This window comes from Dreissena polymorpha, chromosome 9, assembly GCF_020536995.1.
Source record: "Dreissena polymorpha isolate Duluth1 chromosome 9, UMN_Dpol_1.0, whole genome shotgun sequence".
NCBI lineage: Eukaryota > Metazoa > Mollusca > Bivalvia > Myida > Dreissenidae > Dreissena > Dreissena polymorpha.
In genome coordinates this window covers 14,344,897-14,370,674 of record NC_068363.1, presented here as the reverse complement: position 1 = coordinate 14,370,674, position 25,778 = coordinate 14,344,897, and the positions used below count along the sequence as shown (strand labels likewise).

General features: G+C 33.2%; 1 protein-coding gene across 5 annotated transcripts in view; it reads right to left on the bottom strand.

Annotated features, from left to right (window-relative positions):
* Nucleotides 1-1,471: 1,471 nt before the first annotated feature.
* LOC127844163 (MORN repeat-containing protein 1-like) overlaps nucleotides 1,472-25,778 on the bottom strand; it is a 60,661-nt gene continuing 36,354 nt past the window's right edge. For 3 of the 5 annotated variants that reach the window (XM_052374195.1, XM_052374199.1, XM_052374198.1), the window contains 2 exons: nucleotides 25,398-25,527; nucleotides 1,472-7,147 (listed from right to left, as the gene is read on the bottom strand). In XM_052374195.1, coding sequence (XP_052230155.1) covers nucleotides 7,102-7,147; nucleotides 25,398-25,527 — 176 coding nt within the window. In that variant the 3' untranslated portion in view covers nucleotides 1,472-7,101. Of the gene's footprint in view, nucleotides 7,148-21,190; nucleotides 21,214-23,798; nucleotides 23,851-25,397; nucleotides 25,528-25,778 lie in introns of all 5 variants that reach the window. The other 2 variants (XM_052374196.1, XM_052374197.1) reach the window with 2 other exon arrangements.

The following is a 25,778-nucleotide window of genomic DNA, read 5'->3' as shown; positions in this document are numbered from 1 at the left end:
TTATTTAAATCTGGAAACATGCTCTCAATTCATTATTATCTAAAAATTAAACAGCAGATTTGCTAAAACTAATCCAAAGCAATCTCTAACCCTTTGCATGCTGGGAAATTTGTCGTCTGCTAAAATGTTGTCTGCTGAATTTCTAAAATTAGCATTTTCTTCGATTTTTTTTCAAAGAATACTATCAGAATAGCAAACAGTTTGGATCCAGATGAGACGCCACGTTCTGTGGCGTCTCATCTGGATCCAAACTGTTTGCAAAGGCCTTCAAAATTCGGTTCCCGCACTGAAAGAGTTAAACATGGTCAAGTATTTGCAGTAGGTGCTAGGAGACAATTTGTCAAAATAACAGCGCACGTTTCCAGGATAAATATTGCCTGTGTTTTTATGTTTCAAAAGTTTTTTCAGTAATTAATTTTGATCAAACTTTGTTTTTTGCCAATTATAAACACGGATTTAGAGTTCTGATGTGAAGTAATTGAATCACAAAGGTACAAGCAGGTGAGGCTTTCGAGCCTTGTATCAGAATGAAATAGAGTTCTTACATTGTTCAAACCTAATCTGGCAAAAATTGGCCCGTATTGCGTTGAAGAAGTTCATCAACACAAATGTTTGATAATTTTAAGAAGTAAGCATGCACACGACAATCCCGATAGAATTTTGGGATATTCCTTTATTTGACATCCAATGGCCACAACGGTATTCCCATTAAACTTGCTTATTTCAGTCAGAGTAAATTTATGTGAAAAATCAACATGCATTTTTCTGAATATAAATTGCCAATTAAATCACACATTTGCTGGTGATATCTAAACCTCAGTTGGTATAATACACAGAAACTTTAGCATCAATAACTTGATTAAGGGGTATAACTGCTGCTCCACTTCGACATTTACTTCTTAGTAAGGTGTTATCAGGAATGACCAACAGATAATCTATTAATTCTGAAATGTATAAGCAATTATTTTGATATACCCGTATATATGCCATCTCAGCAGGATGCCAGGACAGACTGGGAAAAATTCCAACCAGGCAGGATATAAGGCATGTATGCCACAAGTACTTGATGCTTAGTACTCCGGTTCTTGTACACAGCGTGATCTGGCTATCTATGAACAGAAGTTAACCCTTTCAGCACTGGAACCGAATTTTAAAGGCCTTTGCAAACAGTTTGGATCAAGATGAGACGCCACAGAATGTGGCGTCTCATCAGAATCCAAACTGTTTGCTATTCTGATAGTATTCTTTGAAAAAAATCTAAGAAAAATGCTTATTTTAGAAATTCAGCAGACTACAAATTTCCCAGCATGCAAAGGGTTAACAATCAGATCATATAGTAATGGAAGTTTCATGTTGATAGACTTCATAGTCAAAGACTTATGCTCTGCAACAAACATTAGTGTGAAAAAACTAAAATAAAGGGCAATATCTCCAAAATGATATGATCCACATAATTAATTAAAATAACACATTTAATTTTTGATTCACTTTTATTGTTAATATATTGTAATTTTCACCATATCATTCAAATCTTTAAATCAACTCTTTGTGTATAAAAAGTCAATAGTCTTATCACAGAATGCAAAAAATATCACATAATGCCAAATAAAGTATAAAACAATTATGAATCTAAAATAAAAATTAACAGCAGTTTCAAAATTTGAATAACAATAATGACTGTTAATAAACTGAAATATGTATGCAAATATGCTTATGTACAGTACAAACAATAAAACTAAATTAACATAGATGAACGGTAGTTAACGGTAAAGAACAAATTATATGTAAAAGATAGATATTTATCCTTCACCACTCAGAGGCAAAGTGAAAATTGCTATGTGCAAACAGCATAAAACCAGAACAGCCTGCGAGAAACAGTCTGTTCAGGTTTAATGCTGTTTGCTGCTCATCAGTCAGGTATGGAAATGAAAATGTAAAACTTGAATCTAGTAAGAAAGGTCTTTAATTAAATTTAACTTTCTATGGGACAACAAATGTGTAAAAATACATATGTGTCTTGTTCTGTGAAAGCTGGTCATAATGCATGTGCGTAAAGTGTCGTCCCAGATTAGCCTGTGCAGTCCGCACAGGCTTATCAGGGACGACACTTTCCGCTTAAACTTGATTTTCGGTAAGAAGGGACTTCCTTCAAACTAAAAATACCATTAAAGCAGAAAGTGTTGTCACTGATTAGCCTGTGCGGACTGCACAGGCTAATCTGGGACAACACTTTACGCACATGAATTAAGCCCAGTTTTCTCAGAACAAGACAAATATCTAAGTGGTAAATGGTTAAGCTGATCTATTTTGTCTTGTTGGGCAACAAAATACTTTGAAATCTCCAAAGTTTTACATATTTGAATAAACATTTTACAAATCTCAGTCTTGATATCAGAATATTAAATGCCATGCATATGCATATTAACTGTTATACATGTATATCAACTAGTGATCCCATATCCTAAACAGCAGACCAAATAGCAATTATGTATTAGTAATATGCACACTTACTTGAAGAAAATACAAAATAAGGGAGACATTCGAAAACTTAATATCTTCAAGATAAACCAACTTAATACGGACAAGAAATAATGTTGAAAAAGGTTTTCAGCGTATGAATATTAATTATATAACCACAAGCAATACAATAAATTAAACTTACTGCCTCTGACAAATACATTTAAAAAAATACTTATGGAAAAGAATGTGCTAAAACTTCCTTATTCTATACAGAATTAGTCAATGATCTTAAAATAATGTATTTAACATTATTGAAATGATTCATGATAGTATATATAAACCTGAGACCAAAGTTTGTGTACGGCAAAACCTTATATTAACTCAAACTTAAATACATGTAGTAAGTTAGAGAAATGCACAGGTCTAAAATTTAACATATTTATGGCAAGTTGATTTGCATGGATATGTATATATATTAGGGATGGGACCGAATATTCGAAAATCGGCCGAATATTCGTATCCAAAATTCATATTTGAATATTCTATTTGTATGCAAATATACTTCCAAAAAGTTACAAGTACATGTACAAAGTCGCAGTTTTGGTCTCCATTATAAGTCATTGCTTTGATAACAGCTTCCATCAATGAACGAGATGATAATTGGCCGACGGGATGGTACAAGAAGAGGGACCAATCGTCGATTTACTATTAATTCATAGTTATGCAATATGTACAAACTATTTTCTGAAAATCAGTCGAAAATGAAAGTAAATTTATGTAAAGCATTTACGTATATTGATAAACATTTAACAGGTCTAATTTGACAGGTTTTAAACCTCAGCGGTCAATTGTATAAACAGTGGTTAATATTAATATTAGTAACTTGATTAACGCAGTTATTTACATGGTTATCTTACCGCAAGATAAGTGTATTTGTATAAACGATGGTTACTTCGTTGTAACCTAACCATTGAAATTTGTTAACTTACCAGAGTAAAATTACCAACAATGCAGCCCTGAAAATGACGTCGTTTTCGCGCAATTTGTCAGATGAACATTGTCCAATATGGCCTCTGACTCTGTCACAAAAGAAATAAGCGAAAAATGGGCTAAACCCTTTAGTGACCGAGAGGTGGACGTTTTTAAGAACTTAATGAAAGAAAATCTTCATAAACTCAAAGCAAACCAAAGAGGCCACTCTTTACCTAATAACTAATGGACACCATGCTCGTTGTAGTCCGAAACTTGGTACAATACATTATTTAAAGCCCCATTAACACTCAAAATCAACAAATATTTCGTAAAATAAAGTTGACCCATACAAAATCATTGTTCCCTAAAGCAATAGCCAAAATGTGAACTCTATATGTGGTCTGGTAACATAGATTTTATAAAATACATTTACAAGTTACCAGACCACATCTAGCGTTGAAATTATGGCTATTATATACGGAACACTGATTTTGTATGGGTTAACTTTATTTTACGACATAATTAACTAAATATTCATTGATTTTGATTGTTAATGGGGCTTTGATGTGTACGCATTGAATGGCAAAACTCATAAATTTATCGGGGTAATATAACTATTGTGGTTAGTCTACATTAGCGACACAGTAACTCACATGGACCGAAGTAGGGTGCAACGAAGCAAAACAACGAAACGAACACATATTTTTAAAAATATGTTGTCACAAAATTTATTATCGAATCCCGGGTGAATAAAGTTTTATGCTTTTGTACATAATTTCACGAAATTTATGATCGAATCCCGGCTGTATAAAGTTTGACGCAATAAAAGTGTCAGTTTCGCAACACTGCGTTTTGAGAGATAGAATCTTTATTTGAAATATGAGATGAGTAAAATAGACATAAAATAATTATTTGGAACGAAATCACTTGCATTGAGTATCAAATTATTGAAGTTTGTATTTAAATAGCTAATATGTATTTACTGTTCATGACATTAAGCATTAAATATTGGGGACTTAAAATGATAACTTCATTCGTTTCAAGTTTCCGAATTAATATATGTACATCACTTAAATTATGTTTCAATTAAGCTTTATTTAATGTAATTCTTACTTAGTTGATAAGTCTACTTATTGCTTTGTTCACTTAGCCTTCTATACCTTATGCATATCGAAGAGTACAGAGAACAGAACATTGTTTAAGCTTTGAAAATGCTGATTTTTTCTCGCGATTGGTTAACCTTTAATCTTAAATTCTGTCTAACAGAGCTGTCTACGCCTTACATACCGGTAATGTTGCACTCGAGAAGTAGAAGTTGGTTGTCAATAGGGGGCAATAAGGGATTATATATATAGCGATGGTCACTTTTAGCCAGACAGAGCTTGAATAGCGAATTTTATTGTGAATTTATAGAACGTTTTAACAAATATCTTGACAAATTGTCTCATATCGGGACGCTGGAACAATCACCAAACTGGCGGGACTGTCCTGTCGAGATCTGGTATGTATGTTTTAATTCCGTTAACCATATATGCAAATCAATGATTATCTAATCAGAATTAAGTTTCTCAAATATAAAGCAATTCAATCGTGCTTAAATGGTTCTTTATTCCAGAAAAAAAAGCGAAACCAAAAGCATAAATATTATCGATGGAAAGTAATCCAGATCAATTATAAGTATTGAAATAAATTAAAAAATTACGGTTATGTGCTTTTCTGAAATATCTTACGTCTAATGAAACTAAACAGTATTTATTTTAAAAAAGAGCATAATAATCAATGATCTTTAAAAAAAATATTACTCGATCCTGTTTTTCAAAGCTGCACATAAGATACGATTTACAGTGGCATTTGTGGCAATCAGGAATAGTTTGCTCCGGACGGTCACGAATATTCGAATATTGTTTCCAGTATTCGTTCCCATCCCTAATATATATATATATTTCGAGCCAATGATAATTTCGAAACTGGCAATAGCATGCAATTACATGGTCAGTCTCAATGAAGTTAGAATGAACTGTAAGACATCATTCTTAACATACCGTTAAACGATCTCACTGGGGAAATTGTATCGGACACAATTTATGAAACAAAATCATGAACAATAAATGTTTGAAAATGTTTCAGAATTAAATCAATAAGTATATTTAGTAAATAGTCCAGAATCAAATTCAAAATGCATTCAGTACACACAAAGCAGCTGTATCAATCATTATGCTTTTGTGCCATTTTAAGAACTGATAGTTTATAAATGTATATCTGCCACTGGCATGGCAGTAATCAACGCGGCATGGCCTACTGAGTTCAGTGATAAAAGAACGGCATTCCAAACACTGGCTTCTTAGCTTAATTTAGAGGTGGAAAGAAAATTGTAAATAACATTTAACAATTTCATTTTATGGAAAATAACATAACTAAATGAAAAATGAACTGTCAAATGTAAAGTTTGAAATGAAATTTTAGAAATTATTCATTATGGTCTTTCCATTGGCATTTTAGACAGGTCGTAACATGGAACAAACAGCTATGCTGAATAAGCATGAACATACAATCAAGGATTTTAAACAAAATTAACATGTCTTGAAAATTTTAGCAACAGTTAAAAGCTGCCATGTCACAGATTAGGAAAATGTCACAAATAAAAAATATTGTTTAAAATTAATAAAAAACAATATACCATGAAATGAATTGCTTGAAATAACATGGTTGACACATTATTAAAGTTCCGAACTTCCAGGTTAAGTCAAGTCAACAAATTCTTAAAGGTCAATTTAAACAGCATCTCAAGGCGCTTTCAGTCTTTAGAACTATTCGGTTGTTGTAGTTTAATTATCATGTGGTCAAAAAGAATCAATCAATTTGACTTCTGGAGTCCACTTGCTAACAGAAAAGTTCAAAATTACAAGCTGATTACAACCTCATTACTGTGACAGAGCAGCTATAAGATTACACTTATATTTTTCTCATATAAAATCAAATCAAAATCACTAATGTTTACTTCAACATATTTGGAAATGCTAGATAATGAAGAACAGAAATTGTAATATAATAATGATGGCCCTGGTTGCTCACCTGGCATTATGGAATCACAAATTCAACTTCAAAAGTAAATATAGCTGGTAAAAAGATCACTGAAGTTAATGGTCGCAAACATGATCATGGATAACTTATTTCCATAGCCAATTAAGGAAAATGCCCTGCCCACTGACAGTAATATAATCTAATCAAAATATACTCTATTAAATTTTGTCAAAATCCGCTCAAGCAACTTTTTTTTTTTAATTTACCATTTTTCTCAAAAAAGATCTTACAAATTAAAAAGTTATACATTAATGTAAGGAAACTGCATAAACAAACACACAGAGTAATTATTTTTTAGTAATAATTGACACCGGACCACAAAAGCTCACCTTTGAGCACTTCCAAATCAGGTGAGCTAAAAATCCATCAAATACGAATAAAAAACATAATACTAAAAATAGAGCTTATTTGAATATAATCAGTTCACAATTCATGAAATAGTGAGTTTTTATGAAAAACCCATTAACTCCACTGCAGACATCTTTACAACTTTCCCACACAGCTGAGGCGTTGAAGATGAGATGAGATGAGATTTGATGACTCTATCTACCAGGCTAATGTTCAAGTGCTTAGGGGCACTTCCGTAGTTCAGCTGCGCACCATGCCTTGCTCAATGAACTTTGATGTATCCCACCTAAAAACACAAAAATATTTCATGTTCACATTTTGCGCATTTTTGCACTTACTGAGGATTGGAAGTGAAATTGTTGTTATGATGAATCATAAAGAATAGTAAAGCGGATATGTGTACAATAGTTTAATCATATCCTCAAATCATTTGCTTTGACTTTTCAAACGCATTTGCTTTGACTTAAACAATTAATCAAGGCATATTTTTAATATAATGGCCTGAAAAATTCCAACAGAGTAGTGTCTTTGGTTGCTTAAAACTTGACTTCTTAGGTTTTATACCAGTAATTCTCTCTGAGCTCTTTTGTTTATGAGTTTATAGAACAGGTGTTAATAAATTATATTAAATTTTAAGTCAATTCCTCTCATGTATATTTAAAAAGATTATATATATAATATATATATATAATGAGTAAGGGCAATAGCTCCATTAACATTTTTACATAATTACCTCATTTTTTCTACAGAATAAATTCATGACTGTATTGTTTAGTATTTTGCAATTCAGGTAAAATACAGGTAATATATATTGTGACATTGGAACTGTAAAATAGATATTCAGACATTTACCTGGAGTGTGAAAAAGTGCATTTACTTAAAAAAAAATCATTTAAACTAGCTCCTCTTGTCTGTCGAACAAGTTCATTAATGTCAGTGGCATAAATCAATATCCCATTTCAATATTTAGGATTTTGACCTTATGGAAAAACAAGTGTTCCACAGTCTAAGACATATGCCCCTCAAAACATGGCTTTGAACTAGTGACCCCAATTTAAATAGTGGTCATCTACTGTCCAAGGCCTATGAACATGCAAAATATCAAGCCTATCGGTCAATTTGTTGATGATTTATTGATCGGAAACAGTTTACACACCTATTTTGACAGTGACCTTGACCTTTAACCTAGTGCCCCCAACTTTGATAGGGGTCATCTATTGTCCGAGGCCAATGCGCATGGGAAGTATCAAGCCAATCGGTCGATTCGTTTATGAGTTATTGATCAGAAACGCTTTTCCCACATATTGTGTAACAGTGACCTTGACCTTTGACCTAGTGACCCCTATTTCAATAGGGGTCATCTACTGTCCAAGACAAATGAACATGGGAAGTATCAAGCCAATCAGTGAATCAGTTGATGAGTTATTGATAGGAAACAATTTTTCTCTTGATGTGTATCAGTGTCCTTGACCTTTGACCTAGGTACACCAATGTCAATAGGGGTCATCTCCTGTCCAAGACCAATGCACATGGGAAGTATCAAGCCAACCGGTGAATCATTTGACAAGTTATTGATAGGAAATGATTGTACTCTTTATGTGTGATATTGACCTTGACATTTGTCCCCGTTTTCAATATGGTTCTTCTACTGTCCAAGCTCAACCCACATGTGAAGTATCAAGCCAATCGGTCAACACGTTGAAGAGTTATTGATCAGAAACCACTTAGTGTGATAGTGACCTTGACCTTAGACCTAGTGATCCCAATTTAAATAAGAGTCATCAACTGTCCAAGGCCAATGCACATGTGAAGTATCAAGCCAATCGGTCAATTCAATGACGAGTTATTGATCGGAAACGATTTTCTCACTTAGTGTGATAGTGACCTTGACTTTTGACCTAGTGACCCCATTTTCAATAGGGATCATCTACTGTCTTAGGCCAAAGCACTTTGGAAGTATCAAACCAATCGGTCAATTTGTTGACAAGTTATTTAATAGAAACTATTTTCACACTTAGTGTGATAGTGACCTTGACCTTTGACCTAGTGACCCCAATTTCAATAGGGGTCATCTACTGTCCAAGTCTAATGCAGATATAAAGTATCAAGCCAATCAGTCATTTGTTGATGAGTTATTGACTGGAAACAAACTGGTCTCTGAAATTCAGACTGGTCTAAGGACAGACAGCCAGCAAAACCATTTACCCCTTCTTCTTCAAAGAGGGGCATAAAAATGACTGTAACTCTAGTTAATTCCTTAAATTATTTACCTTCTAACACAGTGAATTTAAACTAAATGTCTCTTATTGAATGCACTTTTTTTTACCAAATGACTGTTATTATATGCTCTTTTTTAAAAACAAAATATCTCTTATTTAATGCTTTTTATTTCTAGACTTCAATTTGTAAAAAAATTGCATGAAAGTAAAAATAAAAAAACAACATTTTTACAGGGCTCAAAACGTTATTTACTTCATTTCCTAAAACAGTGCATCAGTTTCAGAGCTCTACAAAACGATCTCAGAAATATTAAGAAGTATTTCACAACAGTAAAACACTGTGAACAACTGCTGATTAATATTATGATTGTTTGAATCTGAACCATTGTCTTATAAAAATAAATAAACACACCTATCATGTTCCCCTCTAAACAATTTTAAATAATGCCTCTTAAAAAGAAAATGATTACATGTTTTTAGTTCCATAGCAATTGCTTGACATCAACAGACGTTTTACATAAGAACATAAGAAAATATTTCCAAGCACTTTGAGCTTATTCTAGAGGGCTGGTGTATTTAAGAACTCGCACACTAATTTCTTAATTTATTAAGCCCTTTAATTATGATTCTCTTGTTTTTATGAAAAGAAGTACAGAATAGTACCTACAAGATACCAGCTAGTGCTTAATTAAGTGTTGAATGGTACACTACTTTTGAAACATAAAAATATCTCCCAAATATGGCAGATTTGAACACTTCGCCAGAACAGCATTTATTAGTAAGCATAAGTAGAAATAACTTAAAAAGTGAAAATCATTTCCTAAATGAAGATGACACCAATGTCTGACATCCTTGATAAGAACCAAACAATCAAGCAGTTATTATAACTACTTCAACAAACTAGGAATGAAAGTTTATATCTAAATACTTCAAATACAATTGTGATCTCGGCAATAACTTAGTATTTCAACACAAACTTAAATTTTGGGGAAATGGAAAGCACCATGTAATTATTTCTTTATGAAGAATTTTTGAATGTCAACTTACAAGTCTTCCTTACTGACAGTGTAGGTTTTCTTAAAATGTACCAATTAACATTTCAAAATATACTTCACAATTATGTTCTTCTTTATGACTGATATATCCTTCTAAAACTGAAATCATTTCTATATTAATAAACAAACACTGTTTATCTAAAACTAGGTTTAAAGTTTTAACTTACTAGCTCTGCCAATACTGACAATTTTAGTTCAGCCAAAAGTATTAAAGCAAGCAATATAGGAGATAGCAGTTTGCAGTTCAACACTAAAATACTTTAATTGTACTAAAACATTTGAAAAATGACAGGGTTACTTTAGTCTAGAATGCAGAATCAAAAACAAAAGATATATTGTATTCTTAAAGGGGCCTTTTCACGTTTTGGTTAATTGACAAAATTGAAAAAAGTTGATTCAGAATCGCAGATTTTTGTTTTGGTTATGATATTTGTGAGGAAACAGTAATACTGAACATTTACCATGCTCTAAAAGCTTATATGCCTTTTTAGACGATTTAAAAACATGAACATTATAAAGCGTTGCAACGCGAAACGATTGAATAATTTGGCGAGTTCTGCTGTTGTTGTTGTATTTTGTGAAACTACGAAGATTGCTGATATAAAGTATAAATTACGTCTAATACACATACTGGGCAGCATGGCAGAGCAGTCTAATTGATAGACTTTTACTCCAGGACTCCAGGGGTCAGTGGTTCGAGCCCTGCTAAGGTTTACTTTTTTTCTTTTTTTAATTTTATTCTTGATTTTGTACTGGAGTTTTTTAGATCCAATGTTAACATTTTTAAATATAAAGCATTTAATGACTAACTTCAAAACATGCCAAAATCTGTGAAAAGGCCCCTTTAATGTAGAAATTAACAATTTATCACCAAGAAACATGCAATCTGTAAGCAAGAAGTTTAAACTTTATGTATTCTTGCAGGCCATGTCCTCTTCATGTCTTCATGATAACTCTGCATATTCAAAGCATATGATAATCTGAATCGCGCATTTGTTTGAAAGCCAGTAGTTTTAATTGTTTATATGTTTTACAATAGTTTAACAGAAAACATAAAACTCATCAAATCCAGACCCTACAACTTTTTCAGTCGACAGAGCAAAGATAGCTTATGTCTTTTTCTGAGCAGTTCTTAGCTGCCTTACACCCAAATCAATTAATTATTGCGCCAGATTTCGTGACTTATTTTGCATTATTAGATAGTTTTGATAATATATCTATAGGTACAGAAAATAAATACATGTACAAAAGAAAAATGGAAATAAAAACATATAAGTAAACCGGCCACACGCAACTCATCTGTACATTTTTTAAATATTTATAAGCGTTTTCTTTGAACACACCTGTTCTAGTGTTTTGACATTGCTTTTTAATTGAATTATGAATAGTATCTTGAATCATCGCGCTTATGCTTAATAAATTGGTCAATATGACGGAATAATTCTTATTAAATTAATAAACAAGAGGGCCTGAAAGGCAAAAAGTCGCTCACCTGAGATAACAAGATATCATGGGGACAAATCTTTTGACCAAGTTTCACGAAGATCGGAAAATAAATGTGGCCTCTAGAGTGTTAACAAGGTTTTACTATAGCCATATAAGGAAAAATGCCCCGCCCCCTGGCAGCCATTGTTTTCATCATTTTAAACTTGTTCAAGATATTATCGGGATGAATCTTCTGACCAAGTTACATGAAGATCGGACAGTAAATGTGGCCTCTAGAGTGTTAACAAGATTTTGCTATAGCCATATAAGGAAAAATGCCCCGCCCCTTGGAAGCCATTTTTTTCAGGCAAACATAATTATTTTCAAACTCATCCAAGATATTATTGAGACCAATTAATCTTCTGACCAAATTTCATGAAGATTGGACAAAAAATGTGGCCTCTAGAGTGTTAACAAGGTTTTACTATAGCCATATATAGCCATATAAGGAAAAATGCCCCGCCCCTGGTGGCCATGTTTTTTAAGCAACCAAAACCATTTTCAAAGTCATCCAAGATATCATTAGGACAATCATGATGGTCGGAAAATAAATGTGACCTCTAGAGTGTTAACAAGGTTTGACTATAGCCATATAAGGAAAATAGCCCCGCCCCTGTGGTGGCCATGTTTTTCAACAAACCAGGATCATTTTTGAACTCGTCCAAGATATTATTGGGATGAATCTTCTGACCGAGTTTTATGAAGATCGGACTTTAAATGTGGCCTCTGCGAGTGTTATAAAGATTTTACTATAGCCTTATATAGCCATATTAGGAAAAATGCCCCGCCCCATGGCGGCCATGTTTTTCAAGCAAACGTAACCATTTTCAAACTCATCCAAGATATCATTAAGACAAATCTTCTGACCATATTTCATCAAGATTGGAAAATAAATGTGGCCTTTAGAGTGTTAACAAGGTTTTACAATATATAGCCATATAAGGAAAAATGCCCCACCCCTGGCGACCATGTTTTTAAACCAACGGGCATCATTTTCGAACTCATCCAAGATATCATTGGGACAAATCATCTGAGCAAATCTCATTAAGATTGGAAAATAAATGTGGCCTCTATAATGTTAACAAGATTTTACTATAGCCATATAAGGAAAAATGCCCCGCCCCCTGGTGGCCATGTTTGTCAACCAACCGGCATCATTTTGGAACTCGTCCAAGATATTACTGGGATGAATCTTCTAAGCAAGTTTCATGAAGATCAGGCAAAAAATGTGGTCTCTAGAGAGTTAACAAGGTTTTGATATAGCCATATAAGGAAAAATGCCACGCAACCTGGCGGCCATGTTTTTCAACCAACCAGCATCATTTTGGAACTCGTCCAAGATATTATTGGGATAAATCTTCTGACCAAGTTTCATGAAGATCAGACAATAAATGTGGCCTCTAGAGTGTCAACAAGATTTTAATATAGCCATATATAGCCATATAAGGAAAATTGCCCCCCCTCTTTTTTTTTCAAGCAAACATAACCATTTTCGAACTCATCCAAGATATCATTGAGACCAATCTTCTGACCAAAACTCATGAAGATTGGATAATAAATGTGGCCTCTAGAGAGTTAACAAGTCAAATGTTGACGCCGCACAATGCACGACGGACAAAAGGCGAACACAAAAGATAAAAATAGTACGTATCACTGAATTCTTGAAAACACATTAACAATCTACTATTAACATACCATAATAATATCACCGAATATCTTCATTTAAGATATTTCTGGTCAAACTAAATTCAAGTTCACCTAGTTAATGCAATACTGTTTATATAACGATTCTATTTCTGACCGCGAACTGACCTTGATACCTTGCAGGTTGGAATGCAAACTTTTAAAGGAAGGTAACTATTCCACTTCTGTAATGACGGCTTGTTTAAAAGTTAATACTATTTTATGTTTAACGGTAAATATTGCAAAACAATATTTTGGCCCAAACGAATATCAGGAAAGCGAACAACAATACTGAACAGATAAGATCTAAAATATACTAGTGCACATAATGCAATATGGTAGGAATTACTAAATATGAGATCATAGCCTGAAAGTGCAAAATTAATGCTCTGGCGCTGACAATCTTCTTATAATAAAGGGGCACACACAAACTGTGTTGATGTCAAGAGTTGAATGTTAAACTGTTCTATCCCTGAAGTTTTTTCAGTAGAGATAGAATTGTTTCATGCTGAACATTTAGTTAACATCTTTGTAAAACACTTTGTAGCATCCCTTGTCATACCCTTTACTTCAGAAAATAGAAATAACCTATTAATGTGAATGTAATTACAATTTGCAAATTGCACATGTTCTATTACAAACAGTTTATTGCTTACAGGCGGGAAATTTTAATCAAATTTTATTGGACGCTTTCAAAGGTCAGTAAAGGTGAAAATCTGGGTTTAACAGCTACAGCAAAGAAGCAATTTAGATTTGTAACAAAGAGCTAATATTTAAAAAAGAAATCATGAATTATGATTAGTGTCATATGTTTTGACTGCCTTACAGATTTACAGTATTATTAAGTCAGGTTTGAAGATGCTTATGCGAACTTCATGAAGCATAACCCTGCATGCTCACAAAGGAAGGTTGTACCTGGATTGATTCAACAGACTTTGATAAATTCTCTTAATGTATTGGATTATAACAACTGCAGACTGCTGTTTCCCAAATTGTGTTATATTTGCATTGTTAAAGTTTGAGAAGCTAATTGACAGACAATGCTTGTGATATAACGGTCAATGAACTTCAATGAACTTAACAAATGTGAAATAACATTACATTGTACTGCATTTACTAACATCCTAAAATACCCATTACAATCTTTGGCCATGAAACAAATACAATAAATATAATAATCTTTGGGTAAAAAGAATAATTTTCAACATAATCTATACTCCAATGCAAACTTAACCATAAGAACAAGGGAAACGACTCCTTAAAATGCAATAGTGTAATCAGTGGGCCATTTAAGTAGTTATTATATTGCACTGTTAGTAAGACTTATCTAAAATGACTGTAAAATAGCTCTAGACACTGTATCTTATTATAATAAGTGCTTTGTTTAATAACATGATCACTTAAACGATATCTCCTTCAGAATAGAAACATACACAATAAGTACCTTTGAATTTAATGTTCTCTGACATATATAACAGTAATGTCTTCAAAATAAGACAGCTCAAGGGAAAAATCACAAATGTTTTGTTTAAGAACCATTAATTGAAAATATACACAATTCATTACGGTAAAACACTTGTTAAAGAGGGTAACGATCCAATTACCTTCTTTATGCTTTAAACATTTATAATCTGTTGATATCTGTTCAAGTGTTTGCCCATTATGTATACATTATAATCTTCAAATGTTGTTTGGCCACTTGTATCTGGTTCAATTCTACCTATTTTGATGGATGCATTTGGATTTAACTAGAACAATCATTGAAGATAAAAAATACTCCTGCAATAGCTCATCTCAAACAGGTGCAGAAGTTGACTATTAGTAAAATAAATCTTATTAATAAAGATAATCCTTTAAGTAAAATTTTTGCCTAATGAAATGCTTTGCTGCATGGAATATTGATGTTTGACCAAACGTGTCATTAATGGAAAACAAAGTATTTGACCCTTCTATGTTAGTTTTATTCCAAAAGCAGGTCATTCCAAGGTCAGGTGATGTGGGTGTGTTGAGAGTTTTCATATGTAAAATCTATGCAAGTATCAAAGCACTGTAGGAAGCATTATTGATGTTGGATGAAAGATACTATTTAGGGTTAAACTCGTAAGGACAAATGGATTGATCGAAGATCGAACAGGTCAATCACTCAATGCCTTCCACCATCAAAAGATGCAAGGGGGCATACAAAAACTACAATTGTAAACTATTTTTGTTTGTTAGACATTTCACAGGAAATATATAGGTGAACAGTTCCAAAAAAATCCCCTTCTTGTAATCATATGTGAACAAATACCAACACACAACATATCTAACAACGAGAGGCCAATGAGAGCCTGAATCGCTCTACTGCTATAAACACTGTGCAATTTTGGAAAGAATAAGATGGAAACTGTGTACTTAACCGCGCAAACAAGGAGAATTTTCTCAAATTCAAGGGGAGATTATTGTGTACTTATTTCTCCGATACTGCTCATATTCAATAGGGTTCAAGTCCTCATTGAAATAAACATATAATAAAGATACTGTGAAAATTTGAAAATAATTGGATGAAAACTGTGGAATTAATTGCGTAAACAAGCGGGATTTCAAAATTTTCTCATATTCAAGAGGAAGTCATTCTGGACTTATTGCTTCGATATTGCTCTTTTAAAAAAAGGGTTTGAGTCCTCATTGATACAAAGACAATGTGCAAGTTTGCCAAGATGAAAATTATGGACTTTATCACATACAAAAAACAGAATTTTTCATTTTTTTTTCTCAAATTCAAGGGGAGATAATTCTAGACTTATTACTCCGATATTGCTCATTTTCATTGGGGTTTGACTCATCATTCAGATAAAGACACTGTGGAAGTTGGGAAATGATTGGATGAAAACTGTGGACTTTATTGCTTAAACAAAGTGAAAAGAATTGGATGAAAAGTGTGGACTTTATCGCGTAAACAAGAAAAAGTCTGACACACGCACACACAGAGGGACGACGAAAACCACGCCATGACATAAGCTCTTCAGGCCTTTGGCCAGTAGAGCTAACAATCAAAATAGTTCAAAGATACTACAATTTATCTCAAAAGAGTGACACCCAACACCATGAACACCATTCATGTGCTGTACAATATCTCAGACACATGCAATACCCCATGTGACACCATGCATGTACTGTACACTATCTCAGACACATGCAATACCCCATTTGACACCATTCATGTGCTGTACAATATCTCAGACACATGCAATACCCATGTGGCACCATTCATGTGATGTGCAATATCTCAGACACACGCAATACCCCATTTGACACCATTCATGTTCTGTAAAATATCTCAGACACATGCAATACCCATGTGGCACTAGTTCATGTGTTGTACAATACTCAGATATATGCAATATCCATATGACACTATTTCATGGGCTGTACAATATCTAAGACGCATGCAATACCCCATGTGACATCATTTCATGTGCTGTACAATACTCAGACACATGCAATACCCATGTGACATCATTTCATGTGCTGTACAATACTCAGACACATGCAATACCCATTTAACACCATTTCATGTACTGTACAATATCTCAGACACATGCAATACCCATGTGACACCATTTCATGTGCTGTACAATATCTAAGACACATGCAATACCCAATGTGACACCATTTCATGTGCTGTACAATATCTCAGACACATGTAATATCCCTTGTGACACCATTCATGTGCTGTACGATATCTCAGACATATGCAATACCCATGTGACACCATTCATGTGCTGTACAATATCTCAGACACATGTAATATCCCTTGTGACACCATTCATGTGCTGCACAATATCTAAGACATATGTAATATCCCATGTGACACCATTCATGCGCTGTACAATATCTCAGACACATGTAATATCCCTTGTGACACCATTCATGTGCTGCACAATATCTCATACACATGTAATTTCCCTTGTGACACCATTCATGTACTGTACAATATCTCAGACACATGCAAAACCCCATGTGACACCATTCATAAGATGTACAATATCTCAGACACATGTAATACCCATGTGACACCATTCAGGTGCTGTACAATATCTCAGATATATGCAATACCCATGTGACACCATTTCATGTGCTGTACAATATCTCAGACATATGCAATACTCCATGTGACACAATGCATGTGATGTACAATACCCCATCTGATGCCATGCACGTGCTGTACAATATCTCAGAGATATGCACTACCCATGCGACACCATGTATGTGATGTACAATATCTCAGACATATGCAATACCCCATGTGACACCATGCATGTGCTGTACAATACCTCAGACACATGCAATACTCATGTGCACACCATTTCATGTGCTGTACAATACCTCAGACATATGCAATACCCGTTCTATTCGTCCTCTTCCTTTAGAGATGATTCGATGATACTTTTAGGGGCCGACTGTCTACATAAGCAGATAAAATAGATTTTAAGTTGCATTACATACTGGTTATTTATACATTTAAATGCATATTAAAATAATAATTTACAAATTATCAGTGACCTGTAAACAAACAAATGGCATAATCCTCTTTAAAAATTAGAAAGTTATCTTTCTGATAAAAAAATTTTAGTTCCATTACAGCAGTGAAATATTTCCAGGGCAAATCATGCATGTATATTGGAAGTTTTTCATTAAAAATAGGTCTGAAGTTGAGCCTCTAAAGAGCATGCTTGTTTCAAGTGCTGTGCATATAGGTCTGAAGTTGAGCCTCTAAAGAGCATGCTTGTTTCAAGTGCTGTGCATATAGGTCTGAAGTTGAGCCTCTAAAGAGCATGCTTGTTTCAAGTGCTGTGCATATAGGTCTGAAGTTGAGCCTCTAAAGAGCATGCTTGTTTCAAGTGCTGTGCATATAGGTCTGAAGTTGAGCCTCTAAAGAGCATGCTTGTTTCAAGGGCTGTGCATATAGGTCTGAAGTTGAGCCTCTAAAGAGCATGCTTGTTTCAAGTGCTGTGCATATAGGTCTGAAGTTGAGCCTCTAAAGAGCATGCTTGTTTCAAGGGCTGTGCATATAGGTCTGAAGTTGAGCCTCTAAAGAGCATGCTTGTTTCAAGTGCTGTGCATATAGGTCTGAAGTTGAGCCTCTAAAGAGCATGCTTGTTTCAAGGGCTGTGCATATAGGTCTGAAGTTGAGCCTCTAAAGAGCATGCTTGTTTCAAGTGCTGTGCATATAGGTCTGAAGTTGAGCCTCTAAAGAGCATGCTTGTTTCAAGTGCTGTGCATATAGGTCTGAAGTTGAGCCTCTAAAGAGCATGCTTGTTTCAAGGGCTGTGCATATAGGTCTGAAGTTGAGCCTCTAAAGAGCATGCTTGTTTCAAGTGCTGTGCATATAGGTCTGAAGTTGAGCCTCTAAAGAGCATGCTTGTTTCAAGTGCTGTGCATATAGGTCTGAAGTTGAGCCTCTAAAGAGCATGCTTGTTTCAAGGGCTGTGCATGGATCTGAATATGGAATTGTATTTAAAATTAAACGTAAAAAATTAAAAGCAGAAGGAAAAACGATTGAACATTTTCTTGAAATAAGATATTTTACATAGAAGTATTGTACATGTATATGACCTATTTCCAGGTCACAGGGTATATTTATCCTTACTTATGTTAAAATCTTCCAAGGATTTTAAAATAACGGAACATAAGTTCATAACCTTTGAACTTGAATTTTGACCTTGACTTATGCAGTGGCTAATTACAGTTGTAAACAACACATCATCTATTCATGGGAATTCTTAATTACATTAGTTTTATTAAAATCATCCAAGGCATGTACAAGTTACTGAGCAGAAATGAAGATGTATGACTTTTGATGTTAAATTGTGACTGTGACCATTCACTGCTGCATGGGATTGTATGTAAACAAATCAACTGGTAATGGTGTGCTCTGATAAAAAAAAATTGTACTGTTTCTGGAATGTGAATCAGTGGATGAAACACAACACAGTTTATACATTGTATAATAATGGGCCATTTAGCGCTTTCCCCAGAAGCAAGGTGAAAATGGCTTTGTGCAAACAGCATTAAACCAGAACAGCCTGCGAGTAACTCGCAGTCTGTTCATGTTTTATGCTGTTTGCTGCTTATCAGTATGTTAGGGTTTGAAATGTAGTCTTTAAAACATGAATTTAGTATTGGCAAGGTATTTAATTATTTAACTTTCAAAGGGACTACAAATGCGTCAAAATATGTATCTAAGAGGTAAAGGGTTAAGACCATGGCATTGTGTAAAAATATGAAGATCAATATTTTCGTTGCAATACAGTCAATATTAACATGCATTTAACTCGGGCTAGAAAAAAACATCTGAAACTAGTTATAATGATACAGAAAATAAAAGTATCACTTTATTTCTATTTTACACAAACACATTTTAACAATTATTCAATTAACATTAGTTTCCAAAAAGCGAATAAGCCATGTCAAAATATTCAAATAAGCGGATTTTTCATCTATTGAAATCAGTCACATTTCATCTATCAAAATCAGTCACATTAAAATTATTTTAATGTTATGTTATGATCTTATTTGATCCTCTTTTATGATTAAATGTACATTCTCGTTTATACTAAAATGTTTCAAATGTGAATGCTAGTAAATGCAAACATTCATAGATGTTCTTTATCATATTATATGGTTCATTAAAAACAAGAGATTGCCAAGCAATATGGTCCCCTACCGGTGAAACTCTACCATTGTCATTAATTTTGTTATTATTTTTTGTATTTGTTGCCATAGCAACCAGAATTTTTGATGTAGGATTAAAATGAAATGACGTGCATAATCTCCATATTGCCATCTATCCATGTTTCATGAAAAAATATTAAGAACTTTTAAAGTTTTCGCAGGATGCAGAAAAGCGTGATGGACAGACAGACAGACAGACAGTAAGACAGACAGACAGACGGAGTGCAAACAATAAATCTCATTTCGGTTTCACCAGTAGGGGACAAAAAATTCAATTATAATAACATACAGGTTACATTGCTGTTAAGTTGTGCATGTGTTGTACTTGTCCTGCAAATAACATATATAATTTATGTAATGTGAAATTCTACAGATGCTGCGTTTGTGCATGCTAATAAATTATAATAAAGGTGGCCCAACTGTAAAAACATTCTTTGTTATACATATCCTTAGATGTTATGTGCTAATCAAGCTGACATTACGCCTACATGCAAGTCTTAATTGGCTATTCAATTAACTGGACTATCTGATTGGCTATTCAATTAACTGGACTATCTGATTAGGCACAGTTTTTACAAATTCGGAACAAATTAAAACGGTTGTTTTTAGTCTCTAACAATCAAGACAAATATAAAATTATCTGATATTTACTAAAATGGATTCTTCTGCATTATCTTAAAGTCATAAGTTACCATATATACAACCCATATAAACATAACTTTTCAATTATTAAAATAAACAAGAGGTGTCTCCATAGGATGATATATGCCCCCGATAAAAGCTTTGATAGAAATTTTTCGAAACCTAAATGCATTTTTTTGGAAACCTAAACGCGGACCCTAAGTTTAAGGTCAAAGTCAAAGGGGTCAAAATGTGTGTGCGTATGGAAAGGACTTGTCCATATATACATGCATACCAAATATAAATGCTACATCTGAAGCGACATAGAAGTTATAAGCATTTTTCGAAACCTTAACGCAAAGTGTGACGGACAGACGGACAGTGTGATCACTATATGCCCTCCTTCGAGGGCATAAAAAACCCGAATGATTGCAATCGACAAAATTATGTCATAGAGGGATACAATGAGATACTATTATACACACTACCACACCTTCTAGCAACTAATGTCCTGCTTAATACATAATCTATTATCTTCAAACCTGTTACCTTATTTATGTGCTAGCTTTTTTCTACAACAATGCAATAGTACAAATATAGAGATCTTCATGTATAAAATGTATCTAGAATTGTTTTAAAGCAATCAGTGAATATATACATTTTAGTTTTTATAAATGCAATTATTTAAGCTTTGCAGGGTAAAAACAAGATTTCTTTCATATATGTGTAGGGAAATCTTGTTTGTTTGGAAAGCTTTAAATCAGTTATTTAATTTAAATCTACATAAAATAATATCTGGTTTTAATTGGTTGAATCTGGCATTTATTTATTGCCTCATTGTGGCATTTTTTGTTTGCCCATTATGTAATTAACTAAAAAGTAATGGAGTGAATTCGGAAAATAATTTAGTTTCACATTTTTTATGTACTGAGGATTCTCTTATCTCTGATAAGGACATTGGTTCAAATTCTTGAGAAAAATGCATGCTATTTCCACAAAGGACTGTGCCTTTTTTCCAAACAATGTTTAGGTAGTTTATTTAAGACAAAATCTTATGTTTACAATAAGGCCAGCAAGTCTGAAACAGCTGTATTAAGTTTGTATAATACAAAAGTTTCAAGTTTAATCATCACAATCATGATGTTCATTTTCTTCAGAGGGACCTCTCATCTTACACGCGCCTATTACATAATTTGAATATTGCAAAATCTCAAAATAAAACTACAATGACATTTTTTGTACTTCAGTTACAAAAAACCGTAAAACAAGATGACTGAATTTTATCTGCGCCATCGGAATTAACATAAGTCATATGGTTACAATCCTTACTACGGCTTCAAAGCCAGTGATACATTTTCCTCAAAAAGCATGAATGAAAGATGCGAAAGTATGCAAACTCCTTCATTCACATCATCACACTCCTCTCAAATACACCAGTGTAATTGCTTGCAAAAAAGATAAAATGCTGAACTATAAAAGTTTTAAGTTCATTGTCATGTATTGACAAATTACAAATTGTGAAACTAGACATAAAAGAATACTTTAAAAATAATCCCATGAAATAACTACCTCTTTCATGTTCATGATGAATTTTAAGTTTAAAAAAAAGTTTCACCTAAAATTGGTTTGTCAAGAAAATAAATACACAAAAGAAAAAAAGATGACTGACCTATTCAAATTAGCCACGGGATTAAAAAAAAAAAAATGTCATCTTTAGGTAACTGCAGAATAATTTAATTTCTTGAAAAAACAATAACACTATAAGCCATGTTAGATAATTACAAATAAACAACAATAAAAAACAAGAGGGCCATGATGGCCCTGAATCGCTCACCTGACTAACCAAATACAATCCCAACCCAGATTTCATCAAGATAAACATTCTGACCAAATTTCATAAAGATTAGATGAAAACTGTGGCCTCTATTGTCTACACAAGGTTTTTTCTATTATTTGACCTAGTGACCTAGTCTTTGACCCCAGGTGACCCAAATACAATCCCAACCCAGATTTCATCAAGATAAACATTCTGACCAAATTTCAAAAAGATAGGATGAAAACTGTGACCTCTACTGTCTTTACAAGGTTTTTCTATTAATTGACCTAGTTTTTGACCTAGTGACCTAGTTTTGACCCCAGATGACCCAAATACAATTCTACCCCAGATTTCATCAAGATTAACATTCTCACCAAATTTCATAAATTGGATGAAAACTGTGACCTCTACTGTCTACACAAGGTTTTTCTATTATTTGACCTAGTTGTTGACCTAGTGACCTAGTTTTTGACCCCAGATGACCCAAATACAATCCCAACCCAGAATTCATCCAGATGAACATTCTGACCATATTTCATAAAGATTGGATGAAAACTGTGACCTCTACTGTCTACACAAACAAATTGTTGACGGACGCACACATGCACGCACACACAATGGACGCCGGACATCACACGGTCACATAAGCTCACCATGTCACTTCGTGACAGATGAGCTAAAAACCCAATCCATATCAAGGTCTGAACAACAACAACAACAACAACACAATTGCACCAAAATTATTGGAAGGTCGTGGTTGCACACATCATAAAATTTCATTCTGTCACCATTTCTACCTGTAACCAAACTAGTGTATTAAAATTAGTAAAAAGCAAGCTTTTTTGGAAAAAATATCAGTAATAAATAAAACAATAAAGTCTATGGACAAAAATATACGCCTGTCATAAAAATGGATCCCATGGAATGCATTATTTTTTTGGCAAATTGTGCATGTTTTGAATTATCAAAGGGCAATAACTCTGAAGTGGCTAGTGTGAGTAAGCTGGTAGTAAGCTGGTCCCCATTATATGTAAGCAAATATTTGCAGAAAGTTTGGGGAAGATTCCATGAAAACTGTACAGAGTAGAAAGCGGAAACCGCAAATAATTTTTGCAAAATTTTTTAGAAACAAAGGGCAAATAAACAGAGTGGAACAAGGAATGTGCCTCCAGCCACCTATCCAAAGGTCCATCCACAAAGGGTCCCATAGTATGTACCGACAAGAGACTGAGGTATACAAATTGTTTAAAATATTTTTCTTTTAGTATAGCATTAAAGATTAAAACTAAACTAGCAAGTTAAAACTTCAGAAAAATGGTGTCTTAGCATTCAAGGTCTCACCACTGTCATCAATATGACTCAAAATCATGAGGTTGCCATGGATACAATATCCCTGAAAACAAAAGCATTTGTCCAAAGACCAGAAAAAAATATCCAGTAATTATTTGATAATCTCTGATGCCTAAAATAATATTTATATGTATAGATATTAAACGTAAGCTATTCTTATTCTTGACTAACATTTGAAAATATGTTTGGAAATAAGCTGAAATTCAGAAGTACTGACAAAGCGAGGACTTCATGCTCCCCCCCATTGGGGGAGAGGAGGGGGTATACAAAATACTGGACTTCTATAACTGTCCCTAATGATGCATTCTAGAGGACAATTGCAGTTTGTAAATAATGTTCAAAATAACTAAACTTGTCTTTTATATTTCATATTGAAATTATACCAAGAGATAAATTAAAAATATTTTAAGAGAATGTACACTGCAGAGAGCTCTCATGCACACAGCATCACACAGCCAACACAAGCCCCTGTTCCAACATTCACTTGTTAGACATGTATACATACTTCTTTTTCCTAGAGGAACATAATATTGTTTTATTAAAAATATGTATAACAAAACACTAATGCTCATATATATTGATTTATCAAATAAAAACTGTAATATAGTAAACAACCATGTGTTTCAGTATTTGATGATACTTGCAAATCATATTTTATCCCAAACATTACTGACCATTTGATAAAAAAAGTTAATATAATATGATCCATTTTGCAATCCATAACATAAGAGGTCAATATGTTTATATCAATATTTTAATAATTTCATAAATACATTTTTAAGTTTGTATATAAGGTCTCATTTTGTTCTTAAGTAATTTTTTTATCATAATTAAATTAGAGTGAATTTTTATCATAATTAAATCCGAATGAAACATTGGTCAATTTAATGGATCATTCTTGTTTGTTTGTAATGTAAATTCTCAAGGTTTCTGTCACCATAGTAACCATAGAACTGGTCTTATTAGCCTGCATTTAATTTTTGAAATTTTCTTTCACTTACAAATTTACAATTCACGTGAATTCTTGTGTATGTCAAAATATTAACGTACACAAAATATGCTAATTTAAACTGATAATAATTTGTCACAGTGTTATTGTGTTACTAAAATTTGTTACCTGGAAAGGTGCACATTTTTGTGCAAACAGATATTGTTCAATAATATTTTCAACACTTAATTAAGCTAAAACATAAAATATTGCAAACAATTGTAAACCTTGTTAAGAAATGTTTACGATAGAAAAATGCAAATATTCATGCTGGTGAATTCAAAGCATTTAACTGAACAGTAGATTTTCACTAATATTTATTGTCCAATAACCAGTTAAGTTTGTGTGCATTGGTGACTGTAAATATTACCACAATTGTTCATTTTTAGCAATTTTAATATAGTGAATTTCTGAAGTCTAAATTAATTTGATAATTTTATTATTTATCATTTATTTATATTAGATAAAGATTTTATAACCCTTTTTTGAATTAATATTTTACTTTTGGTTAAAATCCCTTTATTTTACCACATTTTCCCCATTGAAATACATTTCCTGATTTTTGTGCAGGTTGTTTTTTAACTTTTAAGGAAATTACATACTTTGGTTTAACTTCCTTAGGCTTCTTTTCTCTCTTTGGCCTCAAATGCTTTACAAGTATAAATGCTGGCTCAAGTGTCTGTTCCATGAAGGGGGGTGAGGTGATGTCATGTATCATCAGTACGTATTCACCTACAAATGAGTCAAAATGCAGACACTTGTTGGTCAGTTGATATGAGTAATTGTGACAGAAATGACAGAATTATAATGATTTCATTTCAAAAAGAAGTATTTAAATTAAGCTTACTAGAATTATATATCAATTATATGGTTGGTAGCATGAAAAATACATTAAAACACAATTTAAATTGTTATTAGCCAAATAGTGTGTGTTTTTTGAGGGGAATATCAAGGTCATAACTGAACGAAATAAAAGCATAATT